Source organism: Myripristis murdjan, chromosome 4, assembly GCF_902150065.1.
Source record: "Myripristis murdjan chromosome 4, fMyrMur1.1, whole genome shotgun sequence".
Classification (NCBI taxonomy): Eukaryota; Metazoa; Chordata; class Actinopteri; order Holocentriformes; family Holocentridae; genus Myripristis; species Myripristis murdjan.
In genome coordinates, this window is record NC_043983.1 from 8,175,099 (window position 1) to 8,187,402 (window position 12,304).

Genomic DNA, 12,304 nt, shown 5'->3' on the forward strand with positions numbered 1-12,304 from the left:
TGTGTTTATCAGGAGGTTGAACAAACACACAAACAGGGCTGAGATGCCTTTTGACACACGCAAAAGATAGCAGCACACACTGATGAGCTGGCAACACACACACACACACAAACACACACAAGTAAGGGGTCATCTGAATGTTAAGGCAGAAGGTCAAAGTCCAGTTGTGGCTCTACGTTCTGGTGCCAGTATAAACACAGAACCATTTGTGTATAATCCTGAGAGTATCTGACAGGATGAAGAGAAGTTTAGTTTAAGAGTCATCACCTGAAACAATGCCTTCTGCTCCCAAGGCCTGGGCAGGGCTTCTGCTTATATAATGAAATAATACAAATTTTGTCTACATAATAAAATGTCTATTTACCTATGACAGTGCACTGGTCTATAAACAGAACTTGCAATTCTTCCGCTGTCCTCAAAATAGCTTCATGTTTGTTTATGCTGCTGGGTGCATATTTTTTCATGCTTTACGCCTGTCAGTTTGTCAACAGCCCCAGGAACAAGTGAAATAGGAATTTCATCAACCAATTTAATTTGAGGACAAAGTAGTTTTTAAGACCAGAAAACACTGATTGAAGCTAAACATCTTAAATCACTGTTGGATGAGGCAATAACTTCAAAATCTAACAAACTGTTCTTCTAAATGGGTAAAAAAAAAAGGTAATAAACTTGCAAATGTAACAATTCTACATAAACATGTTTTTGACCACCAGTGATGTTACTTTATTAGTTGGTATCATTTCATCTTCGGTTAAAAAAAAAAAATCAGGTAATATTCACTGGTTAATGCAACTACCAGATGTTGGTGGTGCCAGCTATATGTTCTAACATAGGCTAGTTGTAATTTAAATGTTTACTGACTGAAAGTTTACATACTACCAATTCAAATAAGTTACACTTTACACAGGTGTAGCTGTTAGCTTGCATATTAGAGTCATGTAAGGATAGCATTAGCTTGGCCAATTATCCAGTAGTAGTATCATGTTACAACAGCTGTTTTGTTTCACTATTAGTTTTTACCAGTGCATGGTGTAACTGGACTAGTGATTACCCTGTCACTCAAGATTAGGCTAGGGTAACACTGCATGAACAATATTAACCTGAGACACAAACTAGCAATATGTAAAGTTACCTTGAACAACAAAGCAGCAAGTAACTGTAGCTGAGTGTGATGCTGCCGTCAATCGATGTTCATGATGTTGTAAGGTTTGTGATGCTGCAATGACTTCCCTGTTCAAACTGGATGTGTTTCTATGGGACACAGCTAAAGATGTTGCTTTGTAACTGATTTACAGAGTAGGATTTACTCATTTAGACAAGTTTGAGTGGTGCAACCAAATTTAGTTTTCAGCTAGTTTAAAACTAACTAGTTCTTATTAAGAAGTTCGCATGGACTTTATGCATAAACTTATAAGCAGCTGGTGCAACCCTACCCTGATGTATATAGTACCTAGGAAATCATTACATCAGCAGGACTTGTACATGTTTGGCCCATTTAGAGAGAAGCTTTTTCAACATTTTGTCACCATTAAATCATCAGCTGTGTCACACCTGATGCATTTGGCTGGTTGGCAAGTGTTAATTTCAGTGTGTGTAAGTGTATGTGTGTGAGTCACTGAGATTGTGACTAAGTACTCAAGCATGTGAGTGTGTACCACCGTACCTGCAAGTTTCATAAGGCAAAGCCTCTTAAGAATATTTATGCCAGTTAGAATGAAAGTTAATTTCAAAAGGGTAATTAAAATGAAAGCGAGAATGAGTAACTTGAATTGTGTCAGAATATACGGTAGAGTATGTCTCTGTTGCTGGGCTGATTTCAAACATGAACGAGTACACCAAAGAACTGAAACATTTAGCTTTAACAACTAAATATATTACCTATGTCAAAATTCAAATGTACTTAAAATGTTATATTTAGCTGTATGTAAGTGAATGGATGCTTTATGTAGCCTGTACCTGTCCCCCCAGTTGTTTCATAAGAGGCTGCAGTTCACTGAAGAGGTCATAGCCTTGGTGAAAGAAGGTCAGATGGGCATACATGAAGGACAGCATCTGTGGAGCAGACAGTTCACATGCTGATTGATTAGGAAGCCAATACAGCTGCACCCCCATGCTCATATTGTCAACTAAAGTACTTCGAGAAATATATTTACCGATTTCAGGATTTCCGATCTTCTCTTGGATTGTAGTACGTTGATCTGGAGAGAGAGAGAGAGGGGGGGGTTACAATTCTGATGATCTTTAATGAAACAAAACACAACTGAGGACAACTAAACTAAAAACTCCAAAAAATTTAATTCTCATTCTCAAAAAGACAGAAACAAAGAGAATCATGGCACCAACTACAAGAGAAGAAACTGAAAGTGTATGAGAGAAAGGCAAATGAAAGAATGCAGACAAGCATGAAATGAGAAGCACTAAAGTTGCATTAAAACACCATTGACTCTAAGGGCAGTGCCATGAGCAGACAGCAGAGGGAGCCTGCAGTCTCATGTTTGACCTCGTGTCTCCTACCATGTACACAACCTGCTGTACTGTAGCCTCATCTGCATGTGTGTGTGTGTGTGTGTGTGTGTGTGTTTGGGAGAAGGAGAAGGAGTGAATGTGAGAGACAGAGATGAAGAATAAGCACAGATCTATGCATGTGCTATTTAAGGGAAAAATTGTGTGTATATGTATGTGCATGTGTGTAGTAGACTATTCCTCCCTTCCAGAGCTAATTAGCATCCCGCAGCTTGTCTGGCCACGGAGGTCAGCTTAGGTCACCGTCACAGAGCAGGGATAAGTTATGGCGGGTCATAAACACAAACACTAGCCAGCTTCATCACCGCTGACAGCAGCTAATGAGATCTGTGTGACAGCGGGGTCGCTGACCGGGTGTGGCCGATTTGTTTGTCTGCTCTAGAAGGCAGGGCAGCGTCAGAGTGGATTTCAAGTCATTGCTCCTCTGAAGGACATGAAGGGCGGCCTATAAAACTGTGTCATGAGAAATGATTTAAAACAAAAGGCATCCCAGGGCAGATCACAAACATACAGGTGTTCCATGGTATGAAATTTACTTTTTGTCTACCGGCCACAGTGGCTTGTACATCTCATAATTTACCAGCTTTGTGCTACAGTAAAGACAATTAGCAATTTTAATTAGAGTAGCGGTTCCGAATGACAGTTGGTTAGCTAGCAAAGTGCCAGACAGAGTAAACACACAAAACAGCTAAAATGTACTACATTTGACTAGTTGGTGGTAGCTTCCAACCCAACTTGTTAGACTGTATGGAAACAGTGTTTGAAGTTTTTTTGGGTTAATGTAACTCACGTTCAGGGGTGGGATTTTTCCAGGTGACATTTTTTTTAACATAAAACTTGAATTTATTTATTGTGTTCCTGCCTTTGGGTGTGTATGAGTCAGTGGGGTGCTGAGGCAGTGCAATGATGAATAAGTGACTTATCTAAGAGGATGAGGGCAGATGGTTGTATTATCTATTTTAGTGAATCATCTGTTGTCCCCCTGTTATTGCATTCACATCATGTTTTTTGTTGCATGTGGCTGACAGATCTTCTGTGAGGGGATGATGAAGTAAACCATGAACCTTTAATGTAGTTTTCTGATCTCATCCCTGTATTCAGGACTTTATTATCTGGGCACTACGTGGCACAGCAAGACATGCTAAGTTCTTACAATGTCGTGAATGCAAGTTTGGCTCACAGCCTCTCTCATATATTATCCTCTCCCTCTACCATCTTGCCTGTCACTGTCAAATGTACGCTATATAATTAAGCAAAAATGCCACAAAAACAATCCAAAAAGAACCAAAAAAAAAAAAAAAAAAAAAAAGCTCAACTCTGTCTCAAATGTTTCCTATAAGCTGCAGTTGCAGAGGTCAGCTGGATTTGAAAAGTGCTGACAGCATTACTCAATGTGAAACTTGAAAGGGGGCAGGGCCCATTTAAATCAGCTGTGCTGGCTGCTAGGCTTATAGATTTCCTATGAGCAAACTAATAGGCAAGGAAAAAAAAAAAAAAACGAACTAACTGCTCATATCCAGGCTCCATTTTGTGAAAGCAGATGATGTAGCAGTGGGCCAATGCAAACGCCTGCCTAAGTTGTTTCGAAACATGAGTCAATATTATGCTAACAGTTTTATTCGAGTATTTTTTCCCTGCATCACAGTTTGGAGTAAACTCTCCATATACAGCACTGCCTGTTTCTTTGAGATAGAGCCAATAACAACACTACTGCCAGCAGCTGCATTATCACAAAGCATGCTGCATTCATGAGCACTGCAGCAGCTCAGGGGAAAGCAAAGACTCTGATGTGACCAGTGATACATGGCCAGAGTCTCCATAGGTGAGAGGTCAGAGAAGCCATCAGGATACAAGACACAGACTGTCTCTTTAACAAGAACAGACCTCCAGATTAACTGGTCTTTGAGGTCCTTTCAGCCACACCAGTATGTGCACTTATATCTTATATAAAAAGAATGGAAATGATATGCAGGAACTGATTTCAACAAACTATATCCAATGTCACTATAAAAGAATCAATTTGTTAATAGACAGACACAGATCTGCAGTTTTGAGTAAGTTTACAAAGTCATTGGTCAATGTTTCTCAGACACACATGAGAAAAGTGGAACTATTTTGCAAGCAATAGTCTAAATTACTTGTAGCAGTTGGCATAACTCATAATGTGCCTCCTATTGAGGTAAGCAACTGCGACAACATACATGTTTTTTTTGTTTGTTTTTTTTCCCCCAAATGGTGAAAATAAAGCTAGAACAAAACTCTACATACATTGTTGGGCTTTATACACTACTCACAAAAAGGTAGGGATATTCGGCTTTCGGGTGAAATTTCAGGATGAACCTAAAATGCATTATAACCTTTACAGGTGAACTTAATGTGACCTTCTGTAAACTTTTGAATGCACATGTCCAACTGTTCAATGTTTCAGTACTTTTTGCACAAGTTGCTGTTCTCTAACAAGGAGTTTAACGGCAAAATTCACATCAGGTGTTTGATGCTCCAGCTCATCGAGGTCGTATCATTAGGGAACGGCTGCTGGAGACTGGGGTACCTCAAATGGAGTGGCCTGCACTTTCTCAGACCTGAATCCCATAGAAAACCTATGGGATCAGCTGAGTCGCCGTGTAGAGGCTCGGAGCTCTGTACCCCAGAACCTCAATGTCCTGAGGGCCGCCCTTCAAGAAGAGTGGGATGCCATGCCTCAGCAGACAATAAGTCGACTTGTGAACAGCATGAGACGTCGTTGTCAAGCTGTAATTGATGCTCAAGGGCACATGACAAGTTATTGACACTGACATTTTTTGTTGTGGTATATCCACCACTGTTGTTGGCTTTTGTTTCAAGAAATTGTTTGAGATGAGGAAATCACCAGTGTATGCTTCTACTTAAATGCCCTACTTTCATGATATAATATCACTGTAGCGTGAACTTTTTATATTTTCCATAAATTTCACCCAAAAGCCGAATATCCCTAACTTTTTGTGAGTAGTGTATTTGTTCAATACATCTACCAAAGAAAACATGTCGCATGTTGAAAGTCAATCTACTTGTGCAAGGTTTAAGCTGAATAAAAACATTCCTAGCAATCCAAAGAGGTTCGTTTAAGTCTCAACATGTTATGATGTTCTTATAAACAGTCCACATGTTTTTGGATACTGTACATTGACATATTTCATCTGTGTAGTTATGAGAGCCACCAGAGTTCTGGGTTCTGGTCCTAAGTTCTGTGGCCTGTTGCTCATTTGCTTACAGCCTTTCCATAAGCCCTTGCACTAAAATATAACCCTAACTTTAATCAAGTGGCTACATCTTACTCAGATCTCTGGTGGGATTCATGATGGTGCATTTCTCTTACTGAGTCCTGCACTCTTCCTCAGGCATCACATGATATCACTGTGACCCCTGATTTCCTGTCAGTATGTTTATGCAGGTTTGATCATCCTGCCAGCTCAGGTGGGCTGGCCTCTTTGGGCCGACAGTCTTGTCACAACAGTGTATCAGGTATGGCCTCTCATCCCATTTTAGTGTCTTCTGGGCTTGTTTCCGAATTACTGTCACCTCCTTCATTCAACGATGGTATCCATTGCTTTCAGATGTGATGATCTTTTCCCGCTCCCAGTCCATGACATGGTTGTCCCTCTTGCAATGGTCTGAGATTGCTCATTATAGGTTTTTGTAATCTGCGTTCTGTTTCACTGCACAAGTGCACATTCCCAATGTTTCTTTTTCCACAATCTCTCTCAAATAATCAACTTGTTTCTACTGCGTGGATTTTATTAAATGGAAGACATTAACTTTCAAAAATCACATCACTTAGCACCTCACCTTAAAACAGCTAAAACATGTCAAGTTATGATATCAAAAATAAGAACATCCTAACATAACTTTACTTCACTTTATCCAACATGATGGTTCATGTGTTGTAGGGCACATGCCAGGGCACTGTGGCTTTGAACATATTCCTTGTATGTGAACGCCATGTGATACTTGGCCAATAAAGCTGATTCTGATTCTTCTTATTTGCATTTTGTAATGTTGGTGATCTCAATCCATGCTCAATATGCAGTCATTTTTAAGTCTCTCCTTCAGGTTGAACAGTACTGTGCTACTGTAACTTTAAACATTACTCCATATATCCCACAGAATGTGGGATATATAAATACAAGGATTTTTTAAAATTTCTTTCTACAGGCATCTATGAGTTGGTTAATCTAGAATAGGCATTTCCCCAACAGGCAGTTTATTGCAATAATTTAGTGTTTTACAACATGAGAAATGTTGGTGCCCTACAATAGTGCTGTGATTTGAATTAAAATGCTGTACCTGTAAGACATAGTCGAGGACAATGTGTCTGAAACACTTGCGGGTGGCGGTGAGGATGTTGGTGGCTTCCTCCACCTCATGCTGCTTGTTGCGGGGAGCCTGGGCATTCTTGGTCAGCGCTGCCTCCTTCTCTTCACTCACCTTGTCAAACTGTTTCTTAGCCTCTTTAAACCTGCGCAGGTCCCTGACAGAAGAGGAGAAAGGACAGAGATTGATGGTGACATACTTATCTCAGCTTGGTGAGCTTATGTGTTCACTGCACAGACATCGCATGTGGGTGAATGATGAATAAAGATACAAAAATTGAGAGACAAAGTCTGTTAATCATTTACAAATGAAATTTAAATCTCTTCCCAGTTGTATTAGAATGTAATGAATGGAAGTTGTATAAAAGTTTTTCAGCTTCAGTCTTCAACTACTGGCAATTTATCCTGAGCAGATCTACTTCCACTGAAGTGATCAGTCACGTTTTTAATGGTTTGAACATCACCAGATGTTGCTGCAAATATATTCAGTACCAAGATGGTACTAGTACACATTACATTACAACACAACTGAAGGAGAAATCTGCATGGGTTTTGAGAATTTCCACGACAAAGGTCAAATAAGGCATTTCCATTATTTGTTCGAGAATCTTGTGAGGTGAAAGGTGCCATGTATAAGGAAGAAAGGTCATCAAGGGTTATCTCTGAAATAATAAAAATAAGGTCAAACGAGAGTGTGAACACACAAGGGTCAGTGTTGATTTCACGAGTCTCACTTGGAAATCAAAAGAGCGTTAAAACAAACAAACTAAATGATCTGCCAAAACTATCTGACCCAGCTCCTTTGTATGGTTATGTTGCCATGTCAGCGTAAATGGCACAGAATGGTAAGCAGAGGGTATCGCTTATTTTGAGGAGGACAAAGTATGAGCCCTCAAGCTCTGTGCCCCACATTTGTTCCTTGGTGTGTTTAGCCTAAGTGAGATTAAGTCACATTTGAGTGTGGAGAGGCAGTGAGTAATTGTGAGGAAACATGTTTCCCAGCATTCCCTGAGAAGCCTAGGTGCTGCTGATGTGGGTTTTTAGCCCTTGAGCACCGGGGCAGAGACGGCTAATCCTTAATAATGAAATAAACCAGAGGCCCCCACAGTTTTCTGCTCTAGTACAAACTGTCTGGAATTCAGCGCTTTATCAGGAGGTCTGAAACTGGTGGAAGTTTCCTAAAATGCCCTGTCCTATTATTCAGACATGCAACACCCTCTGAACTTCTCATTCGTATTCATACTTTCAAGAGTAAGTTTTCGCCTAAGCTAACATGATACGTAGCTCTGAATGCAATCCACAATGCTGCATGACAATAGCTTTACTTTTCTTTCTTCTTCCTGTGGACTACTTGTAATTAATTGTTAATTATCTTCTTCGTAAAGCATATATGAGTGATTTGCATTTAATCAGAAATTCATTAGGAAAGAATAAAAATATATAAATACATGTTGACCAACCAGCAATATATCTGACTATTTTTTTCAAACAGGTGGCTGAGTATTTATTCTGTAAATGAATTAATGAAATCAATTTTTTCCAAATGGTGTAGAGGGCTGTGGTCCTCTTGTTTTCTGGATCCTATAAGCTTAGTTGTCCATGTTTGTACAGCAGTGTCTACTTTGTTCGCCTCAAATACTTCCACTATACCTCGATGTAAATTGTCCTGATAAAAGCATCAGCTAAATCCCTAAAATGTAAATGTGCTTTTGCTCCTTCTTATCAAGAAATTACAGGGAAAAAAGGTGAATTTAGGCTATTCTTCAAAAGCTGAAAGTGCTCAAGAGATATTACCCACTTTATCAACATTGGCCCAATCGATACTCACTCTTTGACAAACGTTTGAAGCTGGGTCTTGATTGATCTCTGGGCCTGATCAAACAATATCTGTGAAAAAAGAAAGAGTGATTATTCCTTTCATCTGCTTAGCTTTTTTGCTTAAATGCTAAGTCCTGCATTTAACATCTTTCAGGCCCTTCCATGAGAAAGCAACAAATGCTGCACAAAGGATTGAATTTCTAGGCTACAGGCTATTCTGCGAGTCAGCATTCAGCATTTATCAGGGTATTTTTTAACATCACAGAGTGCAATTTAGCAGAAGTAAATACAGCTAAATTTACATAAACAGGCTGACTTTGTAAATTCCCCTCATAAAGGCAGAAACACGAACACAGAAATGACATGATATGTTTAGTCTTGTGAGTCATACCCTTATTAACCTGCGCACTTCCACAGAAACAAGCCATCAGCAAAAGCTCTCTGTAAACAATTCTCTGAATGGGGTTTTAGTGTGATTTCAGAGCCAGACAAGACAATTAAAGCAGTGTGGCTTGGAAGAGCTACTAGTGACATACAGATTGAGCACTGTGCCTGAATGGATCATGTGCTTAAAGATCGCTGAGTGGCAAAAACTTAACCAGCAGTCAGCTGATACGACTGCAGTCTCCACTGTTGAGTCACAGTCTCAGACCCACACTGGGGTCCTTGAAGCTTTTAGGAAGCGAGTCAAGGAAGATCAGGAAAAGAGAGCCTTCACTGTTAAGTTATTGTCTTGTGCCCAACCTGTGGCTCCTTTACCATCGAGGGTACAAGCAGAGAAAACATAAACCTTGTCTTTAATGACAAGGGTTTAACTTTGCAAAGTCACTGTCTGCCTCAAAGCCTCAACTGTCTTGGCTTGGCAAACCACCTTTCACAACCTGTACAAACCTCGACACATCTACCAAACATTATGAGCCTGAACAGATGTTGGTACAACATCCTGCCCTGCACTGTTCTATGAAATAGAAACCATTCTGATATCTCTCTGGTATCTGTTCAAAAACAGCTTCCTGAGCAGTTTGACCATCAATTTTTACCCTGCCAAAACACCATACTGTGAACAGTTTGCATTTATTACAGATTCGCATTGGACTTTGCCATTTCTAGCAGGTTGCCATCCATTAAATGCTTGCTGAGCTCGCCCCAAATGTGGCGCACAGAGGCAACAGAGACGAGGCAAGACAAAAGGGGTCAAGAAGAACTTCCATTTTTTTCAACAGTGCTTAAACATTCACCGAAGCCCACCCTGGGGCTCCGGTCCGTTTTTGAATTTAAAGGTCCAAGTCAGGGAGGCAAATAAGGGGACTCAGTGACAATTATCAGTTGCATGATGAGGTGGGATCCTGGGATTTTCAGTTTGTGGGACAATTACAATGTAAATCTAAATAATGTGAGATGCATATGGTGTGGTGTTTATCCGCAGTTTAAGATCAAGTGGTCCAGCAGGAGTACACTTAAAGACCACAGAGCAACATCTGTGAGACCAGAATAACGTAACACTGAGTCAAACCTTTAAGCTGTCTCCTTGACAACGACCAAGCTGTAAAAATTTATACACGGCAATGTTTATCTTGGTTACATTTGGGTTGGTCCACCGGGTAAACACTCCATAACACTGTGAGTGGAGGATGTGTTTTACAAGGCAGGAAATGTTTCTCTCTGTAGCATTGACTTTATAGGCAAAGGGCAGGAGATGGGTTATTTTTACAGTTCAGCATATCTTTATATATATATATACATATATATATATATATACACACATATATATATATATATATATATATATATATATATATATATATATATATATATATAATTTCACCCATTTACCATCACTTTTATTGATCAAGGGCAGTTTACTGGGAACGATGCCACATTTTCAGCAACACCCTGCCACAAATTCTTTCAGGAAGACAAATTCCCAGCTGCCCAGTAAAACCACAGGATTCTACTGTTGCAGCTCTACTGGAACAGCCGGGGTTCAAGTTCCTTGCTCAAGAGTACTTCAACCAGCAGTACTTTCTGGAAAATGGAGAGCATTTCTCATTTCCTTTCCCCTTCCTAGTATCAAATCAGCAACCCACCACTATGTAACCCACTTTCTCTTTCCTGAAGGCTGCTGCTGTCCTCCCCTGCAGTAAATAAAGCTCTGACAGTGAAACAGCTGGATCGTTCGCCCAGCTCTGTGTTTTGTTATCCTCCAGCTGTCAACAGGAAAAATGACAGTGCATCCGGTTTCACATGGCAGCGTTGTCATACCGTGTGATAGTTGATCATCTCCTGCAGGCTCTCAGCAAACTTTGTGAGACTGGACTGTGGAGGAGAGGGACACTGATTAAACAAAGGCAGGGAGAGAGGGACACACAGTCAGGATACAGCACAATGAATAATATTACTACTGCCATGGGGAATGACAACACTATTTGAAAATAGCATACCAAGACATCTTTAAGACAAACAAAATAGAGTGAGGCATGATTAAAAACAAAGTTAAAAAAGTATAGATAAGGTCACATACAAATTTCAAGTGCATGCTGGATTGCAAATTCCTCTGTGAGTATAAACTATAGCTGTTTTGGAGCAACAATGGCACTTTGGGAGAAAATTCCTTAGCTGATGTATTCTCTCTAAATACACTCTGTGGCCAAGCTTCAGAGCCAGGGGAGAGGCACTGAGGGAAATGCACAAAGGCAGAGAGGAAGTGCTGGCCTCTCCATGCAAAACTTGTGTGAGAAAAAAACAACATCTGACCTCTACAGAGCTGGGAAGACAGACACTCATGCTCTGTCACCGCGCACAACTTTACTCAGCCTTGGCCTCGGCCTTTGGGTTTTCATGCACAAGCAAAACAACAATAGCTAAATGCATTAATGCTAGCAGATTTTCACAGTGTAGATCAAATTTGATATCTTTTGTTTACCTCAATGACTTCATCTTTGGTGGACTGCTGGGCTAGCTCCCGGATCCCATTGACAAACTGTTTGTTGGCTGTGTTGTAGGCTTTGCCGGCATCAATCATCCCGATACACAGCTTCACCAGCTGCAGACAGAAAGACAAGAGGGAGATTTATGGACAAAATGAAAAAGTGACAGAAACAGGAAGAGAAAAATAAGGCTTGAATGAGGAAAAAATAAAACAGTGTGTGTCACTGCTCTGGGGAAAACTCCCATGTGAACATTGGGAATTTGCTGCTGAAAATAGATTTAGGAATCTTAGAGAGGGATCTGGGTGCTGCAGGGTATCACAGTAACGCTGAAAAACAGGATGTTTCTATCAATTTCTTGCTAATTAACAACAGATACTTCTTTCTTTCTGACTCATTGGGGGCGAAGATAATTCCAGGTTACGTAAACTCACAAACAGACGCTGGCCATTCTCCAACCGCTCCCACACAGGAGGTGGCGTAGCGGCTGAATGCTGCTCTGAAGCCTAAATACAATAACTTCTGCTTCACTCCGTTAAATTTGAAGAGTTTCATTCCACAACACTACACATCAAGTTTTCAAGTGCCGTATTCAGAAAACATGGATGATTTTAGACATTAAGACAGCAGGGACACATAATTATTTTGGTAGTAAAAGCCAGAGGATGATGTAACTTTAACCTACAA

General features: G+C 40.2%; 1 protein-coding gene across 3 annotated transcripts in view; it reads right to left on the reverse strand.

Annotated features, from left to right (window-relative positions):
- LOC115357508 (arf-GAP with coiled-coil, ANK repeat and PH domain-containing protein 2) overlaps positions 1-12,304 on the reverse strand; it is a 67,940-nt gene that overhangs the window by 29,717 nt on the left and 25,919 nt on the right. For all 3 annotated transcript variants that reach the window (XM_030048990.1, XM_030048991.1, XM_030048989.1), the window contains exons 3-8: positions 11,614-11,733; positions 10,953-11,006; positions 8,701-8,759; positions 6,847-7,030; positions 2,154-2,198; positions 1,957-2,052 (exon numbers count right to left, since the gene is read on the reverse strand). In XM_030048990.1, the coding sequence (XP_029904850.1) occupies positions 1,957-2,052; positions 2,154-2,198; positions 6,847-7,030; positions 8,701-8,759; positions 10,953-11,006; positions 11,614-11,733 (558 nt within the window). The remainder of the gene's footprint in view (positions 1-1,956; positions 2,053-2,153; positions 2,199-6,846; positions 7,031-8,700; positions 8,760-10,952; positions 11,007-11,613; positions 11,734-12,304) is intronic.